The 20,604-nt window shown below is 59.3% G+C and overlaps 2 protein-coding genes across 11 annotated transcripts in view; both read right to left on the reverse strand.

Moving 5' to 3' along the window:
• Positions 1 to 208: 208 nt before the first annotated feature.
• UPK3B (uroplakin 3B) lies at positions 209 to 6,943 on the reverse strand. 2 transcript variants are annotated; one of them, XM_004442137.3, is made up of 6 exons: positions 5,144 to 6,943; positions 4,836 to 4,985; positions 4,348 to 4,582; positions 3,083 to 3,162; positions 2,116 to 2,245; positions 209 to 1,696 (listed from the first exon to the last, which is right to left on the reverse strand). In XM_004442137.3, exons 1-6 carry the CDS (start codon positions 5,556 to 5,558, stop codon positions 1,537 to 1,539), a joined length of 1,170 nt encoding a protein of 389 aa, XP_004442194.2. In that variant the 5' UTR covers positions 5,559 to 6,943; the 3' UTR covers positions 209 to 1,536. The 2 variants fall into 2 exon arrangements, with proteins under 2 accessions (XP_004442194.2, XP_087273835.1); XM_087417709.1 differs by lacking the exon at positions 4,836 to 4,985.
• An 82-nt stretch (positions 6,944 to 7,025) lies between these two features.
• Positions 7,026 to 20,604, reverse strand: part of DTX2 (deltex E3 ubiquitin ligase 2) — a 36,401-nt gene continuing 22,822 nt past the window's right edge. For 5 of the 9 annotated variants that reach the window (XM_087417700.1, XM_087417701.1, XM_087417703.1 and 2 more), the window contains 6 exons: positions 16,203 to 16,343; positions 13,496 to 13,569; positions 11,897 to 12,118; positions 11,050 to 11,211; positions 9,695 to 9,784; positions 7,026 to 8,356 (listed from right to left, as the gene is read on the reverse strand). In XM_087417700.1, the coding sequence (XP_087273826.1) occupies positions 8,129 to 8,356; positions 9,695 to 9,784; positions 11,050 to 11,211; positions 11,897 to 12,118; positions 13,496 to 13,569; positions 16,203 to 16,343 (917 nt within the window). In that variant the 3' untranslated portion in view covers positions 7,026 to 8,128. The other 4 variants (XM_014796548.2, XM_087417708.1, XM_087417707.1 and 1 more) reach the window with 4 other exon arrangements.

Here is a 20,604-nt window from a genome sequence, read left to right on the forward strand (position 1 = left end):
CTGCCTGGGAGGGAGGGCTGCTCAATCCACATTAGTGGTGGGCTTCCCAACCCTGCAGCACACATCCCAAAGTACAAGCCGGGATAGCAATCAAGGCGACGAGCTCAGGGCAGCCCCGGGGCCGCTGGCAGGGTGGGCTAGAGAGAAGGCCAGGCTGGGTCCCGCGTGCAAATGCTCCTCTCCCCAAACCATGCGGGCACCACTCGGAGAGGGTGGGACAGCCAGACGGCATTTATTCACCTCCAAAGGGGGGGGACCCCTGCTGGCCACTGCCGGGCCCTCCGCGGGGGCCTGCGCGCTGGGAGCCGCGGTCAGACTGGACGTGCCGGGAGTGGCCCAGGGACATGGGATGGGCGGCAGTGGACAGCGCAGGGGCAAGTCACCGAGCCTCGGTTTCTCCATCTAGAAAACCTTGGCGGCTGCGCGGATTGGACGGCACAGGAGACCCTCAAGCGGGAGCGTGAGTGCGGATCCCTCCGGCATGGCCGCGGTGAGACCAGGTGCCCTGACCTCCAGAGACCCGGCTCTGCGACATCAGGTCGCCAAGCAGGAGCCCAGCGGCCAAAAGCCTCGCGAGCCTGTGGAGAGGAGTGCGCATGCGCAGGGCCGTGTGCCTGCGGTCCACCATCGCCCCCGTGCGGCTACTCAGGGAACCACGGGCCCTGCGGCCAGAGGGATGCTGAGGGACGTCTGAAGCGGGACCTCTCTGGTGATGGGGGGTTCAGAGAGCCCACTGGGGTGATTGTCTGAAGGAGTGTGAGCCCGATGGTATGTGACAATCTGAGGGTGTGACAGCCCCCCCAGCAGTAACAGGTCACATCTGGACCCGTGGTCATCTGAGGCCCAGAGCAGTGAGTGAGCTCCCCAAGATCAGGACTGGCTCTGCCTGAGGCCCCACGTCCAACACTGCGTGGCATGCAGCAGGTGTTCAATAAATGTTTGTGGAGTGAGAGTGAGTGGATAAATGCGTGAGCCGTCTGTGTGTGCAAGGGGGTTGGAAGTGGTGGCCGAATGGTAATAATGTGCAGACCCCTACACTGTCGACTTTCTGGCTGGTGAGTGCCACCCTCAGAAAGGACCAGGGACAATGGAGGTGCCTCTAAAGCCCCAGCCGCTGGTGCGTGGGACACAGGGACGGGGGAAGCTCAGGCCTCATACACCCGGTATGGGCCCAGCCCAGCCCCTGCACACGGCAGAGCAAGTCCCCTGCAGGCCTCCTCCTGGGCCTGGAAGCTTCCAGTCAGGGCTGCCTCTCTACACTACCTCCGGCAGGAGGCCAGGCAGAACAGAGGTAGAGATGGAGGTGGGGGCTGGAGGCCCAGCCTGACCACACCCCTCCCCCAAACTCCCCTGAATGCAGCTTCAGCAGCCTGGAGAGGGTATGGAAACAGGAAAGGCGTGGCTGCTAGTGGTGGGATTTCAGGAAGAGGGAGGTGTGCAATGGGGGCGGGGCACGTGGGTGCAAGGGCTGGGAAGGAGCTTGGTGCACTTGTCCCCCTCACCCCCACTGCCCCAGCTCCAGCCACATAGGCCAGCCTAGGGGCTGAGGCTGGGGAGGGGGTCCAGGCCAGGCTCACAGCCCACGGGCAGGGTGGCAGCCTCGCTGGGCGGGATGTGGTGGGTCATGTAGCGCTTGCCCATGAAGGAGCCGATCCGCAGCTGCTCAGGGGCCTCCTCAGGCCACCACAGGCTAGAGCTGAACGGGGAGAGGAAGAGGGCTGTGTCCCTGCTGGCTGGAGCCGGCTGCCACCCCCAGCTCCCTCTTCCTGCAGCCTCTGATTGCCCTTCCCTCCCTGCTAGAACCAGCTGGAGGCCCGCCTCCTCCAGATGGCGCCCTGACTACCGTGGTGTCAGTTCAGTGACACGACAGAGGGCCCATTGGAAAGAAAACAAAGCCCAGGAGGAGGAAGGCCCCAGCCAAGGACACACTGAGGTGGCCCTGTCTCTGAACCACCTCTCTGACCCCCCCGGTGAGAGATCCTAAGGGCGGCAGTTCCCTGGAAGAGTCACTGGCCAACTCAAACCCCAGCGTTCATGGAGGGTTCCAGGCTCCGGGGCCAGTGAGAGGGGAGGGGCTCCGGATGGGACAGGGGCCCACAGGGTGTCACCACTCACAAGCGCACAGTGGAGGCTGCCAGGAAGGCCAGGAGCAGGAGGCCGGCCAGAGAAGAGAGGATCGAGGTGATGACGATCATGTCACCACTCCGCCGCCCTGGCCACGTGTCGATGGAGCCTGGGGACTTCCCTGCACACACAGTGGCTGCTCAGAGGCTGCCCCTCAACCCCAGGGTAGTCACCTCCCCCACCATGCTCACATCCGAGGCCTGGCTGCTCACATCCCCAGACAGCCTCCGGAGCCCACCCATCTGTTCATCTCAGCCGGGTATCTGTGTTTTGACGGCCTGGACCATCCACAGCTCCAGCCTCCACCCTGGCCTCACCTTCTAGGCTGTTCCCACCAATGGGCTGCCCACTGCCCCACCCGTGGCAGGCAGGGTGGTGGCAGACTGACCATGTGGCTGCCCTGCTCTCTGGAGCCGGGCCTTCAAGGCCTTTAGACGACAAGGGCCCCCACCACCACCCCCAGCCTCTACGGCCTGTCTCTTAGGCGTCCCCCACACGCAACACCCTGGTGTCCCCACATGCAGTGTCCTTAGCCTGGTGAATCCCTGGCCCTTTGTGGTCCTGCTAAGGGAAGCCTCCCAGAACCCACAGCCCTGACTCTGACCCCAGCCTCCTTCATGCCCTGGCCCTTCTGGCCGAGCTGGCCATGGGGCTGGCTCCCAGTAGGAGGGGAAGGCTGCTTCTGCCCACCACTGGGCTGGGGCCTGGGCACCCAAGGGTTGGCAAACATTTAGAGATGGACAGAGCCAGTGCCTCTGCTGATGGGGCTGACCAGAGGCCCACCCTCCAGCACTGGGTCCTGTTTTGGGGGTGGGCCTGACTTGGACACTGCCTCCAGGTCCCCATCCCATAGCAGCAGGGCGAGGGGAGGGCTGAGCAGGACCATTTTGCTGAGGGTGACGAGCCCACATGGGGCAGACTGGAGCCAGAGCACCTCCCCCCCCCCACAGCGCACTACCTTGGTGGAGGGCAATGGGCTCAGACCACATGGTCTCGGCTTGGGGTGAGCCCCTGGTGTCCATCAGAAGGAACTTCACCCTGGGGAGAGGAGGAGGGGTAAGGCTCAGGGCCTCACTGCCCCGGGCAGTGCGCCCACCAAGGCCGGGCCCCAGGCAGCTCTCCTGGGCCAGGCTGTGGGTCTTTCCCCTGGATAAGGGAGGCTGGGGCACACCAGAACCAGCCATGGCCTGGCCCTGCTCTGACCTCTCTGGCCACGGTGACCTCTGCCTGCAGCCCCAATCCATCTGAGCCGTCCCTTTCCAGACACCTCATCTGGTTTAGGGGCCTCAGTTACTGAATGTCACATACAGGGTGCCTCAGCGTGGCTCAGCGGGACTGGGGCCCCCAGGCCTCCCAGAGGAGAATTGAGGCCATGGAAGGTCCCCCAACAGGGGCAGGCACCCCGGGCCAAGGCCCGGGGAGGGGAGGGATGTGGTCAGGGCGTACGCAGAGCCCAGGATCACAGGGAGGGGGCGAGCTGAACACAGAGGGCACCAAGGGTTGTATCTTTGCATGGAGGTGGGGGGCTCTGGCAGGTTTCTGAGCACCGAGGGACCCAGGCAGCCTGGCCCTGAGGGAAGGGGCTCTGGTGGCTGGGGTGGGGCAGGAGGTGAAACTGGAGGCAGAGCCAGGGGGTGGCCATGGGGCGGGGCAGGTGGACCTGGCAGGGCTGGGTGTTTTAAAAAAGGCAGTGGGAGGCGGCAGATGGAGGCGCTGGTCCAGCCCACACCACGCCCAGCCTTCCCTGCACCGCCTGCCGGTCCTCCCAGCTGGACTTGGTCTCCCTGAGGACCCTGGCCTCGTCCTGTGGCCAGAGCAGCTCTGGTCTGGACACCTGATCTCCCACCCTGGCTCCTCCCCTGACCTTGACAAGCCACTTGGCGCTCTGTTGCCTCAGTTTCTTCATCTATGAAAGTGGGTGGTAGTTTCTCTTCTGCTTCCCCACCTCATACCCCCTGACTGGGTCTGCAGACCCGACTCCATCTCCACCAGCTCTGTGGTGTCTACCTCCTCCTCATGGGACCCCTGGAAAGGCCGCATTCTGCCTACCCCCGGCCTGGGATGAGCACTGCTGCCCGACCCCGCAGAGGAAGAAACTGAGGCTTGTGTAGGGGTGGAGCCAGGACAGGGGCCTGGGGAGAGGCTAGGAAAGGCAGCCTTGGTCTCCAAAACTCCTCCCCTCCCAGCACAGCCCCTGTCCCAGGCCCGGGCAGGGTGACCCACCTGTAAGGTCCAGGGCTGGGGAGGGGGGCATTGCAGTATGGCGGCTGGTGGAGGTCAGCAAGGCAGCCGGGGTCATTGCCCACCCGCAGCACGGGGGCGCTGCTGCCACCCACAGGGTCCTCGCAGGGCAGCTGGTCCAGGGCCAGGGGCAGTGTCATATAGTGGCCATCAGTCAGCAGCTGTGGGGAGGCTGGGATCTCCGCCAGTGTCTGCGGGTTCTGGAAGTCCCTGGAGGCTGCAGGAGGGAGGGACAGACATGTGGCAGCAGGGCATAGCCCCCGCTGTGTCCAAGGCCTCCACCCCAGGCCTCCCATGCCTCAGGAAGCCCCCTCCAGACACAAATCAGGTCATTTTGTCACCCTCCCAGAGCCCCCTGGAGTAAAGCCCAACCCCAATCCACCCTCATTGATGGTGAGGTGCTCCCAGGAGCCTGCAGCTCTCCTCAGCCCCACTCTCACCCCGGGCCCCAGACCTGCACCAGCACACACCATTGCTGAATGCCACCACCAGCCAGAGGGTGTCGGCACCACGGGCATGCCGGTCCAGGACACAGCGCGGCTGCTCCAAGGAGAACGTGGTGGCCGTGACCTTCCCTTCCAGGTCCCAGGCTGTTATCCGCGGCGTGTAGGGGACCAGCTCTGCGGCCATGGAGAGACGCGTGAGGGTCCCGGGGGCCCCTCACCCCTGGGGGCTGGCTGCCTCTTCCAGTCGGAGGGGGTGGCCTCCTGGGGTCCAGTCACTCCAGCAGGTGCCCCAGTCCCTGGCCAAGTGCATTCGTCCCAGGACCCCCACTCACCCAGGCTCATGCAGGGCTGAGGCCACACCAGTGTCACCACGAGGAGCAGCAGCTGCAGGTGAGGCTGCCTCTGGGGGAGCCCCATGATGGCTGCCTGACCACAGGGCCTTCTTCCACATCCACAGCCTGGGGCTGATCTGGCTGCCTCCTGCTGTGCCCCTCCCCCAACACCTCGGGCCTGGAGGAGCTGGTTAGTCAGGCTGCCTGGCTGGCCAAGAGCTGGAAAGACCTGAAAACCTAAATGAACCCCCCACCCCTCCCACCAGCCCAGCCCACCACGGGAGGGAGCTGGGCAAGGTTCTAGTGCCGGGCAGCCCGTGCCAGCTCCCACCACCAGGGCTGAAAGAGAGGCCACCGCACCCCTAAATGCCAGCCAGGCCACCCCCCAAGTCCCATGTCTGAATTCAGGCTCCATGCAGCCTCCCAGCCCTGGGGAGGACGCCAATCTCTGGAAACGTGGGCCCAGGGCCACGTGCCTGAAATTCCTGCACCCCAGGTGTCAGGAGCCTCCCTCGGGCCTTCCATCCCCAACCAGGGAGCCAGAGCAAGAGCAGGGCGGCTCCATCCTTTCCGGTGCCAGCCCCATCGTAGCCCCTTGGCCCTGCCGCTCTCCCACCACAAGGCCACATCATCCCTCGCTCCTCAGTTCCCTTGTCCAAAGGAAGAGCCTGGAGTCAGAGAAAGCCCTCGACAGCTGACAAGCCCCCCTACTTACATTACTCCCTTGGTTCTATTTTTTATTAAGATATAATTTACATACCATATAATCCATCCTTTTAAAGTGTACAGCCCAGTGGTTTTTAGTCTATTCACAAAGTTGTGCAATCACCACCACTAAGTTCAGACCATTTCATCACCCCGAAGGGAAACTCCATACCCGTGAAAAGTCACTCCCCATCCCCGCCACCCCCCAGCAACCACTAATCTACTGTTGGCCTCTATGGATTTGCCTAGTCTGGACATCTTCTATCAACAGAATCACACAGTATGTGGATTTTTCTGTCTGGTTTCTTTCACTTAGCATGTTTTCAAGGTTCATCCAAGTTGTAGCATGTGTCAGTACTTCATTCCTTTTTTATGGCTGAATAATATTCCGTTGTATGGAGGGATCACATTTTATCTGTTCATCAGCTCATGGATATTTTGGGTTGTTCCCACTTTTTGGCTACTATGAATAATGTCACTAGGAACATTTATGTACAAGCTTTTGTGTGGACATGTTTTCAGTTCTTGCATATATACCTAGGGGTGGAATTGCCGAGTCAAACGGTAACTCCTTTTTGAGGAACTGCCCAACTGTTCTCCAAAGTGGCTGTTTTGCATTCACACCAGTAGTGGATGAGGGCTCCAATTTCTCTACATCTTCACCAACATTTGCCATTTCCCGTGTTTGGCAATAGCTAGCCTAATGGGTGTGAAGTGGCATCACTGTGGTTTTGATCTGTTTCCCTAAAGACTGACCATCCTTCATGTGCTCCTCAGCCATCTCTCTACCTTCTTTGGAGAAATGTCAAGTCCTTTGCTCATTTTTTAAACTGGGCATTTGTCTTCTCATTGTTGAGCTGTAAGGGTTCTTATCTATTCTGGAGACCAGACCCTTGTCAGGTGGGTGATCTGCAGACACTCCCCCCAACTCTGACTTGCACGATACTCTCCCAGTGGGAGCAGATGGGATGGCAGCACTCAGATGCCCACCCGACTCCCGTGCTCTGAACCAGTAAAGCGAGCCTCACTGTGGAACCCAACAGGTTTGGGGTCCAGCCAGGTCTCCCTAAGACCAACTCCTCCATGAGGCACAGTGGGCTTGGTGCCCAGGGCCCACAATCCTTTTAGGGGCCCACGAAAATGTTTTATTTTAAAATCAGAAGGAAAAACACCAAACTTTTAGGCAAAAAAAATATGCTCTAATATATAATGTATTCATCTTTATACCAACACATTGTAAATAGAATTTAATTTTTCTCTTGCAGAGACGGGGGCCACTCCTAATGGAGCCCCGTGTGTCCCTCCAGCCCCAGGCCACCACCACGCTCCCCTGGCAGACAAGTCTGGGAGGATCTGACCCTCCTTCTAGGAGGGCCGAGAAGAACTAGAACTTTCAGGATGGCGTCAGACCAGCCCTGGCTCGATCACTAGCTGGGAAGCTTGGGCCCGTGGCTGCACCCTTCAACCTCAGTGCCCTCATCTGTAGAGTGCAGACAGCAGCAACCACCGCACATGAGCAGCGTGTCAACCAGAAGCCTGGGGAAGCAAACGGGATAGGGGCTCTGAGCTGCTGGACCAAACACTGCAAGGAGAAGTGGAGTGGGGGCCGGGGGAAGCAACACAGGTCAGGCCACGGGCTCTCTGGCCCTCACCGCAGCCTCAGTGTCTTCATTTAGAAAATGGGGTTGAATGGGCAGCCCATAAGGTCCCTGCCTGCCCTGATGCAGCAGGACGTGTGTGCTGGCCTTCACATGTCAGAACACGCAAGCACATGCGTGTACACAGCCACACACGCAGCCTCTCCACTGACGAACACTAGGGCCTGCTGACTTTGGCTATAGGGCATTTATTGCAAACAGAACATGTGAGGTATGAGAAGCTGACCCAGAACCCACGCCTGCCCCTGGCTGGGAATAGGTCCATCTCTCCTCACCGCACGCCAGGCCCCCGGCACTGCGGGCCTGAAGCAGCTCGCCGAGGACAGAGGGCTCTGTGCACTGAGGTAGCTGCATCTTAAGCCCCCATGAGTGCAACTCCCCAGGCTTGCCCAATTCCCACGCAGACCCGGGCCTGGAGGGGAGGAGGAAGGGGGAAAGGTAGGCAGGAGAAGCCCTGGCTTCTGGGGGAGCACGCCTGTGCCCCCAGCAACGTTTCAGCCTGAGAAAAGGCGCCTTCCCACCTGCCCATCCCAGGAGCAGCCCAGCCAGCAGTGGGGACGGGGCAGCTGGCTGCCAGAGGCAGGCGTGGTGGGTCTGGGATGGGGCCAGCCAGGCTGGCGGGTCACTGATGCTCCAGACAGTCCTCGGTCACCCCCTGGGCGGCCAGCTCAGCCAGCACATTCTGCAGGTAGTTTGGGTCGGGGTAGCCGTGGCCTGTGACGTTGCGGTCCATCTCTGTCTTGTGGTGGATCTCGTTCCACACCACTGTGTCAGTCTCGCCCGTGGTGCTGGATGTCCCTACTGTGAAGATAAGTCGCCTCTTCCAGGCCACCTTCAGCAGCTCCAGGACCTGCCCGCAGAGGGGGAGGGAAGAAGGGAGGGCCTGGTGAACAAGTGCTGGCCTGTGCCTTCTATCTTGCACCCTGGTGCAGGGGTGGCGAGGCCACAGGGTGGGAGCATCCACTGCCCCGCTTCACTGGTTTAATGTGCCCAGCAACGAGGACAAGGACAGCAGCAGCAACCGTCAACCAAGTGCCAGCTGTGGGTCAGGCGCACCGCTGGGCGCTAGGCCCTCAGTCCACTCAACCATTACCCACTGGCAGGGCCCTGAGGGTGGGGGGCAGGGGCTCTCTCCTCTTCTCTCTGGTCCATTCCACTCCCTCCTAACTGATCTCATCCACAGTCGTGGAGTGTGAAATCCCATCAGTGTGGGTCCCCAGTCACCAGCTCCAACCCTGACCCCCTGGAACTCTGACTGCCAACCCGACGCCCAGGACCTCACACTGGAGGCCCTGTCCCACCCCACGCCCAGCCCTCCCGTTCGACAGCCTGCCCTCCACACAGCCGCCCGGAGGCATCCAGATCCTTCAGTACTTTCAAGTGCATCTTGGATAAGCTCCCTTCTCTTCCTCCTCTGGAATCCAGGCCTCCTGCTCTCTCTCACTCCTGCTGCCCTCCACACTTGGACCTAGAGTCCATCCTCTCGCACAGCCAGAGGGAGGTTCTTCAAACCTAAAACCAGCAGTTCTTACGCCTCTGCTGACACCTCCTGTAGCTTCACACGTGCTTAGAACAACCCAACTCCTGTGGCTAGCTTGGAGGGTGCCACAGCCATGTTCACCACCCCTCACCACCTTCACCCCCCACCCCTAGGGCTTCGGTCCTCCCTCAGGCTCTTCACATCCTCCCAGCTGTTCTCAACTCAAAGCGACACTAATTGTTCCGTCTGCCTAGAATGCTCTTCCCCGGCCTTCTCAGAGCTAGAAAATTCCAAATCAGGTCTCAGTGCAGAGGTGGCTCTGCAGGCGGTCCCGTCACCCAGCGTAAAGCGGCCCCAGTCCCTCCCTGTAGCGGTACACCAGCCTGACTGAAGAGCATGTCACCTGGCCCAACAGGCTGCTGGAAGACAGCCCGCCTCCTACTCCAGCGCCTGTGAAGTCCGGGTCATCTCTCCCTGTACCCTGGCACCCTGAGGATGCCTAACCCACAGCGGGTCCCTGGGGAGGAGTGGCCGACGCCCCAGCCAGCCCCCAGGTCTCGCCCCCTCCTCCCTTGCAGCAAGGAGGTGAGTGCAGACAGAGCCAGTGTGGCCGCCACGCCGGCCCGCCCAGCCCGCCCCGCTCAAAAGCAGCCGGGGCAAAGACCTGCTGGCCAGGGGCCTCCCCGGGGGCAGTGGCCAGGCCTTTACCTTGCGGCCCTGGGCGTTGTCCGGAAGGTAACACTGGCGGGGAAACCCTCTGGCGGTGAATGGCTTTCCGGGGTTGGGGTGTTCAGGGCCCTGCAAGAGGAACACAGACACAGGGCATGCGAGTGTCCGGGAAGAGCCCACCATGGCAGAGGGCACAGGACCCGGAAGCCCAGCCTCACCCCGTCGTCTTCCTGGCTGGGGTGGTTCCTGTGCTCAAGTGACCAAATAAATGGCAGTCTCAAATCCCACAGCTCAAAGACTCAACGTGACCATGGTGGCCTCCCACCTATGACCCCCCCTCCCTGAACCCGTGCTGCTCGCTCCACCAGGCATCAGACACTCCTGCTAATGTTCCTCTTCCTGATAGGACCGGACCCATCCAAGGCTGGGATGGACGCTCCTCCAGGCACTGGACTCTCTGGACTGGACAGCAGGGCCCTCCTTCATGGCACACACACGCTGGCACACAGGCCCCTCGACTCCTCGCTCTGGAAGTGGCTGGAGTGGGGCCCTGAGACAGTGGAAGGTGGGCAGCTGGGACAACAGACAGCCTTGCTCCCGCCCTCTGCCACACAGCAACACACCCACGCACAACTCTAACTTCCCCTCCTGCTCTGTGGCTCTAACACTGTCTGCAATGTTTTCAAATGGCACTTTGAGCCATGGAGAAGAAGTGGAGGGAAACCAGGGAAAAGCATGTGATTAAACAAAACAAATGGGCATCCTCTCTACCCCGTCTGTGACAGACGGGCCCCATCGGCTCGTGGTCCCCACTGCCCTGTATCTTCCCAACTTGCCCAAGGCAGGAGGTCTCAGGGGCCAGGGCTCCTGTCTGGGTCTCCACTGGGACCTTCGGGCCTTCTGCTTGGGTTCCTGTCTTGTTCCTGACATCCAGACCTGGTCCTGCCACTCCCAACGCAGGCCTGGATCTGGGCACTGAGCTGGTCTCTGGAGAACAGTCAGGCCTCACTGCTGGCACCTCTCAACCCCACGCTCTGCCCCTAGGAGGGGTCCCGCCCGTGGGCTCCCCAGTTATCCAGCCCCTCAATACAAGTGTTCTTCCTGCTTACACGCTTGGCCTTCTGCCCAATACAAGTCCAGCTAAGATGTCTCTACCTCCAGAGAACCCTCCTGAGCCCAGGAAAGGGCTGAGGGCCACTTCTTTGCTTCCATGGCCCTAAGAGCTTGCTCTAATCCCAGCACTAGCGCCTCCTGGCTCCTGGAAGCTTCAGCGTGGCAGCATAGGCATTCTCACAGTGACCGGGGGGCAGACTGCTGGGAGGGAGTAAGGCAGGAAGAAGAGCGCCCAAGTGACTGATTCTGGAAAGGTCCAAGGAGGCTCCCCCGTGCCTTACCTGAATGCCATGAGGAATGTTGTAAACGATGAGTATTGTTCCGCAGTCCTCATGGCCAGGGAGGGACACCTGGAACTTGAACACCTCCATCTTCCCACGGGGCTGGGTCCCAGTTTTCTCTCCGTAGATGGTTTTGCAGGAAGGACACTGCAAACTTCCATCCTGAGACAAGGCAGACCGCCACAGATTGAGCTGGCAGCCCTGGGAGAGCCCCTGGGCACAGCTACCCTGCTGTCTAGACAGGACAGAGGCCTGCAGGGAAGGGGTCGGCCTCTGTCACAGACACTTCCAGGCAGACCACCCCACTCCCAGGCAGCCTCCTCGCACAGAAACTCTATTCCAACTGACTTCTTGGAAAGGTGACTTTTGCATGAGAAACTCATTCTACAATTCTCATTAAAGGGGCGAGGTCTCATGAGACTGGTGACAGGACATTTAGGCTGATGAGCAAAAGACTTCACAGTCTAATCATGTTTAAAATTGAACAAAACACTGCAACTGATCGCCTGTTGGTGCTGGCCCCCTGGCTGGTACAGATGGCACAGGGATACTGTGGAGAGAGCCCATGCCAGGCGCAAAGGTCTGCCATGTTCATGCTCAGTTCTCTGTCCATTCCAGCTAAACCCCACTGAAGGAACAGCAGCCAGGTGTCACCTGCCACCCCCAGCCCTCCACCTGCCAACCCCCACCCCGCTGCAGGGCAAGGGCTGCTGATGTCTCAGGGCCGCCACCGAGCACGCCCTGGGTCCTTCACAGGACAGCTACAGTCACCTGCTCAGATGCAGCGTGGCCAGGACGGGACTATGGGCAGGTCACCCGACCCCCACCCGGGCCCACCGTGTGGCACCTTGTTCCCGTTGCAGTACATGGCCAGCAGGCAGAGCAGGTGGAAGGCATGGCTGCACTTGGCGAGGCGGCCCACAGCCACGGGCCCAATGGTCTTGCCGTCAGTCACATCGCTGTACCCAGACACCACGGAGAGCTTCTCCATACAGATGATGCAGTCCTGGAGGGAGACCAAACATGGGGCGTGCTCACCATCGGCCCGCTGCCCCCAAAGAGGTGAGACCTGTAGGAAAAGGCCTTCATCTGATGAAATGCTGGAATTACAGTCAAAGTCAATTCAACAGTCATTTGTTCCAGGGGCTGGGGACACAGTGAGTCACGGGGAGCTGCGTCCTCAGAGGGCTCACTGCAGTGGAGGGGACGATAGGCAGCACAGAGCATGGGGCCAGGACAATAACAGAAGCATGGGCCAAGAGGGGCAGTGCCAGATACGGAGGAGAGAACAGGAGAGGTCCTCAAAGGTGGGCTTTACCAGGGAAGAGGGAACTTGTCACATGGACAAGCACGAGAACGGGCATTCCAGGTAGAGGGGAAAGTGTTCTGGAGCACGAACCAGCATACAGTTTGGGAGAGCTGGTGGCACCTGCAGGGGGCTAGGGGTGCAGAGGTGATAGGAGATGAGGTGGGAGAGGACCAGATCCTGGAAGGTTCTGATCGCCATGCTCAGGAATTGGAGCTGTATCTTACATGTCACGGCCCCGCTGAGGGCTTTTAAGCAGGGGGCTCCATCATGATCATGACCGTGTAGATGGCAGCGGGGAGGGGAGGAGGCTGGGGGCAAAAAGCAGCCCAGCTGTGCCGGTCGAGCATAAAGAGAAAAAGAGAGTGATGCTGTGAAGGGGGAGCTCAGAGAGGGCTGGGGGAGGGTGGGAGATACAAGGATGACCTTCAGGTTTCTGTCCAAACCTTTATCAACCAGACCTGTCGCATGTGCTTGACTTGCAGGAGAAGGAGCAGGTGAAGACAGTCCTTGGCTCTGTCTGGCACCACTGACCTTTAACTCACCCCACCAACCCCCTCCAGATTCTCCAGGACCCTCCATTCAAACTGGAGAAAAGTGGCACTGTAGCCCCAAAAACGTGGCTCAGGAGAGAGAGTTTCGGGTCATACTGAGGCTGTGACCGGCGGATCTGGCAGGCCCTGTTAATTATAGAAACGCTGACCAGCTCTTCCAATAGCCAGAGGGCAGGACCACTATCTGCACAAGGCTACTCGGCTTCCGCACCAGCGTCAGCCCTCAGGGAGGGGGGCAGGGTCTCCCATTCCTTGTCTTTAGGACCCCTGGCCCCCAAGATGGCACAGGGAAGGGGCTACACAAAGGCCTGGGTGAGAGAAGAGCTTTGCTCAGGATCACAGCTCATTTGTGGCAAAGCTAAGATGGGAATCCAGGTCTCAGAGGCCGAGTCATCCTCTTCCTGTTAAGGCCTGCCTACCCCCAGAAGGCTGGGAAGTTAACCCAAGTGCCTGGAGCATGGCACCTGGTACCCATAAGCCCCTTGGGAAGGACCCTTCCAGCAGAGAACAGGCTGGTGTCCTTCATCTGGAGCTGCCCCTTGTTTCCAAACAAAACCAAGAGCAGCATGGCTCCCGTGACACCCACCTCATCTGGGGCTGTTTTCAGCTCTTCAGTGTAGTTTCTTATCACCTGCTCTGGCTCTGGCTTTGTAGTCCCTCCTAGAAGAGAGAAGAACATAAGCAGTGTCCTAAGGAATACTAACTGGAGATGCTGAAACCAGAGAGGAAGGAGGACAAGGGAGAGGTCCAAGCTGCCAGGAGGGATGTTAGAGGGCCTAAGACAGGAAGGTTAGCGTGCAAGAGAGGAGAGACCTGGTGCCAGGTGCAGAACACTCCAGAGCTCTGCCTGGCCAAGCCCTGTCCTGCTGGCAGCCCCGCCCCAGGAGCCCTGGAGAAGGTGGAAGAGGGGCAGAGCCATCAGCTGGTCACGGCCCTCAAGAGCCACACCCCTGTGCACATCAGGTCAGGACACTGGACCCAAGCTCCTCCAAGGATGCGTGGAAGACTCAAACAGCAGCTTCTAAGGCAAACTATTCTTGTGTGAAAGTCTCAGTAAGAAAAGTAAGTTTTATAAGTCAAGTGTGTAGCGGGTGCCTATCTCGTGCAAGCATCTGTGTGCACGCCGACCGCAGACACTGGCCACACTATCACGATAAACCACAGACTTTTCACGCCTGTCCCTGGACTGCGGGGCCTCAGTGACACACCCACTCGGTTCCTAAGCCGATCGGCTCCGCGAAGCTCCTGAGATGCAGCAGGAAGGGCGCCTTACCCACCCCACTCCTCTAGAAACTTCCCATCCTCTGTGCACACACGTGCATGAAGCTGGGAGGGGACACCCTGCACCAATGGGACACCCCAAGGACAAGAAATTCCCCCAGCTAGCAAGAGAGAATCGGCATAGCCCGGAGGGCTCTCCAGGCAGCGGCAGAATCAGAGAAGAGCAGCCAAGCCCGTGCGGGAGCAGAAAAGAGGAGCAAGACCAGCACAGTCTGAAAAAGCAAGCCTGGCAGGCTCCTCAACCCACCTCAAGGTCACTGGGGAGCTCCTGGTCTCAGCCTCCGAGACCAAGGGCTCTGGTGTGAACCCAAGCTCATGGCCATCAGCCTGTGGCTGAAAAGACTTACAAGTAGATCTAAAGGCTCAACAGCTGAGCTCCCTCTAGACCAGAGAAGGCAGGTGACAGTTGTGAGGGGAGTAGAGAGGCTGGGACCAGGCAACATCAGGTTTGATTGTGGCTCTCATGCTGTGACATCTTGTCACCTCTGAGTCTCAGTTCCCTTACCTAAAATTGGAAACCTAATACCAACCAAAGCTGTGATTGTTGTAAAGGCATTAGCTGCTACTACCTGAACGGCAGCTACAGGCAAAGGAATACCACACGCTCATATGCACACCCCATACACACACACACCCCCATACACACACAAACACACCCTCCCCAACACACACACCCATACCCACACACAGACTTCCAGGACTGCGACTCTGGTCACTGTGGTGAGAAAGACAGGCCAAAGCACAATGACCACCAGCACAGGGTGGCCGTCTTGGTAGCTGGAACTTTACTCAGATTGAGGGGAGGGGTCTTTCAGAAAAGCCTGGTGGCTACAGGCCAGTCTCCATATGAACCCCAGAACCCTTCATCTGCCAGGACCAGCTCCTGGCCCACCTCAGCATCCCACACCCACCCTCGCACAAGCAGCCTTTCAGAACTGAAGGTAGCTTTCCATGAACCACATTTCTCCAAGGGGACCAGCCAGGCAACTACACTAGACATCTGAGCCCAAGAAGGCATGGGGGTCTGCTGAGAGCCAGTGTTCTCTCCGGCAACGCTCAGTGCCTCAGGAAGCTGCCGGCCCGCCCTGCCCCAGTTGCTGGCAGTGGGGTGGGGGGCTGGTTAGGTAAAGCCCTGCCCCTCCCCGAGCCTCCCTCCTACCCTGTGCGGGGGGGGTCAGACCCGGTGACGGACATGATCGGAGCAGCCACCGTTACTGTGTGCCAGGCGCTTCACGTGTCTATTTCCTATTCCTCCCACAACCAATCTGCTAAGTAGGAGGCAGCCGGCTTGTGAATGGAGATGCTTGCGTGAGATCACAAAGCTACACGAAACCAGTGAGCCTGCAGCCGAGACCAACACCCAGGACTGCCTGAGCCAGAGCCATGCTCCCTGCTCACTGCACCACCCTGAAGGTCTCTGGGCTTTCAGTAGTCCATGCTTCTCCGGCCCAGTGATGGAGGCAGAGGCACAAGTGGCTTTGGAAATGGCAAGTTTAGAACTTACTACCCATAGGCTCCTCCATGCAGGTCCTGTTAAAACTCACAGCACCTTCCACGGTTCTGACACCCCTTCTTCCCCAGCCACATGATGGGCAGGGCAGTGGTCATCAGAGGACCCCTCTGAAGTAGCCCCACAGGGGTGGCCAGACAGGGCTGGGGGCCTTTTCTGAGACACAAGGTGGCCCCAGGGGAAGGGACCGAGTCGTCTCCCATCCTGAGCCAGGCCTCCCCCACACTGTGCTTAAAGTCACAGAGTGGTTAAGAACAGGCCCCTCGTGCTCCAAGTGCGCCAGGAGGACAGGACTTGAGCTCTGGAGCAGAAAGCAGATTCCCGGGGGCCACCTCTGCTGCCGAGGGCAGGGAGAAGGGCCACTGAGCCCAGTCCCCAGCAGAATAAAGGAAGCGGAGAAGAGCCATGGGAGGCAGAGAAGAGCGACCGATGCAGGAATCAGAGGCAGCAAGACTTGAGGAGGCTTAGCAGAGGCCAGAGAGGATTTGTGAGCAGGAACTACCTTTCATGGACATTTTCCTCAATCTCTTAACTGAGCTGTGACTTTTAGAGGCCAGACAGGAGGCGGGAGGGCTGGCGGGCTGGGGTGCGCGGCTAAGACGCACAGGGAGTCCAATGGCTGACATCAGAATACTCGTCATGCCTGCACGGGGTGCGAGATCAGACATGCAGAGAGGGGAGAAACGTTAGGAGGAGTCATTCGGCATGTGATGTCCACAAACCCTCGTTGAGTCCAGGTGGCACTGTGAACAGCCATCAGGACCCACCAATCTCCCCAGGGAATCCAGCTGCTGGATTCCAGGGCCTACTGAGGCCGGCAGGGCTAAGCTCTGGGCCAAGAACCAGTGAAATGCCCGGCTCATCAGAGCTCCCGCCCCGACTTCCACCAGTGTCTGTACAAGCAACCAGTCAGCCTGCGCCCAGAGCATGCAGGGGGGCAGAGGGCAGGATGCCATCCCAGCAAGTCTCCTGAGCAGTTCCACGTGGCGTCACCCCATGCCAGACACAAGGAAGGAGAGCAGAAGAGGTGACATGAAAGGGCACAGCAAAACTATGGGAACGTGAACAGGTCTCAAGCTCACAGTCCTCCCCGTGTGCTCCCTCTGGCTGTGCCCCCTTGGCTCCCAGTCACCTTGCCTCCAGCGGGGTGCTGCCTGCTTTCCATGCCCCACTTGGCTGTCTCAGTGCCTTCAGTACCATCGCTGGAGTCGGCGAGCAGGCATGCTCTCCCCAAGCCTGCTCCAACACTGAGGCATCCCCATGGCCCTGTGACCACTTCTCTGGAGCAGCAAAGATCCTGGGCCACGCCTTCCTTCTCTGGTGCCCTCAGCTGAGGATCAAACAGCCCGTCTGCCCTGGGTGGTAGCACAGTGGGCATGCCCGCAGGGGGAGGGAGCAGCGGCAGGCAGTCGCGCCAAGAAGGACTGTCTGTTCTTGTCACTCCTTTTCCATGCCTGCTCAGGGGAGGCCTCACTCCCCAGCCTGGAGCTCCACACACGTCCTAGTGGGACCCTCACACTGCTCCCTTCACACCCTCTGAGGACCCGATACTTCTTGGAACACAGCACATCCTCCTGCTGGAGTCCCTGTTCCTGCCACACCCTCAGTCCTCCCTGCTGACCACAGCGCCACCTACCCAATCCTCCCTGTCCTCTATCTGGCTCAAAAGCACCTACTCCCAGGGAAAGGGAGCTCTGGGCTTCTCCTTGGGCACCTCCCTGAGGGTGGCTTTCCAAGTGCTCAGAATCTGGCTCAGGGGCTAGGCGCAGCAGGCGGCCTGGGGTAGGAAGTGGAGATCCTGCTGGGCCCCATTCCCCACCAGGGACAGGACAGGCAGACAGCCCTGCCCCCTCCAGAGGGGTGAGGGGAAACCTGGCCTCGGGCTCCACCGGGGCCAGCCACTGTGACCTCTACCAGAAGAAGAAAGGCTCTCAATGCAGCCAATGCACCCAGTCACGGGCAGAAGCGGAGGCCAGGCAGCAGCCTGGGCAGCACAGCCAAGGTGGGCAGGGGAAGGGGGCATTGTGGTGGCAGGTCAGCAGGAGATGCTCAAGTGCACATCAGCAGACCAAAGCTGGACCCTGGGTGCCTGCTCATCAGGTAAGCGGCACCACCAGCATCCCAAGGTTGTTCCCAAGGGGCTCAAATGCAGGTTCCCCTGGGAACTAAATGTCAGGCAGACCGAACGACAAGCAGGCACAGGGGACAGAAAGATGGAGAGAACAGGAACAATTCCTTAGGAGAACCCTGGGCCTTTGTGACGACCATGATCTCTTCCCCCAACATCCACTAGCTCCCTCCCTTTGACCAGACCTCTCCTCCAGCATCACCTCTGCAGGCAGCCCCTTCCTGACCACCCCGTCTAAGAGGACCACGTCCCCTCCAACCGTCTCCTTTACTCTGCTGAGCTTCTGACCACTGGGAAGGACTCACATATCTGTTCTGTGACTGTCTCCTGTCCTCCACTGAGCACCTGGGGCAGAGGCCGGTCATGGGAGGTGCACAGTACCCATCTGCTGGGAACAAAGACATCCCTGAGGCCACCACGTCAGCCTCCAAGAGGCCGGCATGAACAAAACTCCTGCCCTTTTCAAGGCAGGACCCATTCCCGTGAATCCAAGGCACGGACAGAGAAGTTCAACTTAGCAGCCCGCAGAGAAGCAGCCCCTGCTCTGTGGGTCTGCCTTCTTGTGAAAAAGCATGCAAGTCACCCACACCCAACACTTCACAAACGCAGCACCTAGCGGCCAGGATGTGGGGGACACCAAGAGTGGGCCAACACATCTTCCCCAACAGCAAGGGCTCACAGACAGCCCCCCAAACTCCCAACATCCCCAAGTAACTCTAACAACTCGGACAGCCACCGCTTTTCCTCTGTTCACCTGAGGGGATTCCCCCTTGATCTGTCAGAGCCCCCAGAATTCCTGTACAGTTAGATGTGCAAACGCCTCGTCTCTGACACCAAGGGTCATCCTTCCATCTAGTGACCAGGGCTCAGGTCCAAGCCGACCTGCCTTCGGTTCTGGCATTCCCCAGGTGGCTTCACGCCCAGCACCACTCCCCGCAGTGGACCAGTCTTGGGTGGGCTGCAGCAGCGTCAAGTGCAGAGACTCCTCTTCCTGTGCAGGATGGGAACCTGGCCCCAGCCTCAGGGGCCCACTCCTCCCACTCCCATAAAGGAGAGGGCTGGGCCCTGCCGCAGCCAGTGAAGCTGCCACCTGCAGCACTCCTGGCCTGACCTGGAGTGGCTCCTCCGTGGATCTCTTCCTCCACTAGCGCAGAAGGGTACACAGTCCCTCCATGGCACGACCATTTGTTTGTAAACCCGCCTGCAAAACCCTACACCCAAGCACTCACCCCATTACAGCCATGCATATTCGTGAATCCATAAACACGGCTAGGCTGAGCGGACACTCTCCAGACCCTGCTTCCCGGGGGTGCCCCAGACAATAGTCCCGCCCACAGGTACCAGCCAGAGCCCTGCATTCAGGAGGGCAGTGTCTGGCCACCGGCTCCCCTCTCTAGTCTTTCCTAGCTGGGCCCAAGTCCTGAACCTCTGGGGTCTGTTTCCCCAATGAGTAAAATGGAGGTTAAAATACCTGTGACCTCCAGGACTGCTTTGAGAGCCGAGGCGACGGGGACATTGAGGACAACCTGGGATGCAGCTTGGAGAGGGTCCTCAGCCTCAAGAGCAGAGGAAAGGGTGCAAGAGCTGCTCAACACCCAGACCACTTCTGCGATGCAGTCAGAGAGGTTGTTATGATATTAGCCATATTAAACCCTTAGCCATCACAGAGCTGAATGGAGCTGGGCCACGTGCGGGCCGGGCCTGCTCACCCACAACCTTTCTCCAAGACCACCACCACATCCATGTGCACGCACGCACATACACGCACTCACAGACACACAGGTCTGACTCACCTATGGCATCTGAGGCCACAAGAAGACCTACACTGGGCAGGAACTTTCTAGTCACCACATCTCTGCTCCCTGTTCTCTCCGCCCCAGCACAGGGCTGATGGCCAAGCAGCTGAAGCAGGTTCCACAAGGCCTGCTGGGCAGGGTCTCCCCTCTGGGCTTTCCTGCCCCACTCTCCCATCTTCTACCACCTCTCTTCCATTTCCTTCAAGGGCTCTTCTTCCTCGTGCCCCACTGCCGTCTCCGTGAGCTCACACACTCCCATGGGGGCCAGAGGCCACCCAAGACTGCTCCTCTGAGTTGCACATCTGACCTCCCACTGCCTCCGGGACAGCTCTGCCTGTCCAACCACAGCCATCACCCCCACCCCTCCCAGTGCTCCCACCAGACTCAGGAACCGCACAGCGTATCGACGAAGAGCCCAGATTCTGAGGCCAGGAGTGCCTGGGGCTGAATCCCAGCTCTGCCAAGGACTGGCTGGCTGACCTTGGTAAGTTTTTGAAATTCTTTGAGCCTCAGTTTCTTCAAATGTAAAATGAGAATAACAGCTCCTACCTCACAGAGTTGTTGTTGGGATGAAATGAATGAACACACATGCAAAGCCCCTAGTTATTCCTCATTAGTGATGGTGAGTGGTTACAGCACTGCCCTGGGCAGCTGTGCACCAGGTCTCATCCCACTCCTTCTCGTTCACAACCAGTTCAATCACCAGGTCAGAAGCTCTTGCCTCCAGCCCACTGTCCAGGCCCCGCCAGGACTTGGTGGCTCTCCTGAGCATGAAGCCAGGCTCCACACGGGTCTCCCTGCTCCAGGCCTGTCCCCTCCAGTGCCCCTGTGCTAGCGCTGTGACTCACCTGACACGGACTCTGGTTATCTTATTCCCTTTAAAGGATGGGGGCTCACTACACTCCTCAGTCGACCTTCCTACATACTTTACACTTCCCATAAGGTAAAAAATAACTTTCAGTGGCTCTCTAACACCTGTA

This window comes from Ceratotherium simum, chromosome 26 (genome assembly GCF_057802395.1).
Source record: "Ceratotherium simum simum isolate JZ-2026a chromosome 26, ASM5780239v1, whole genome shotgun sequence".
NCBI classification, from domain to species: domain Eukaryota; kingdom Metazoa; phylum Chordata; class Mammalia; order Perissodactyla; family Rhinocerotidae; genus Ceratotherium; species Ceratotherium simum.

Excerpts from the sequence above, each read along its gene's own strand:
- UPK3B (XM_004442137.3), bottom strand. The coding sequence starts at position 5,558 with ATGGAGCCTGAATTCAGACATGGGACTTGGGGGGTGGCCTGGCTGGCA. Across the intron at positions 4,986-5,143 it reads TCAGCCCTGCATGAGCCTGG|AGCTGGTCCCCTACACGCCG; the intron begins GTGAGTGGGGGT and ends CCATGGCCGCAG. Across the intron at positions 4,583-4,835 it reads GGTGGTGGCATTCAGCAATG|CCTCCAGGGACTTCCAGAAC; the intron begins GTGTGTGCTGGT and ends TCCCTCCTGCAG.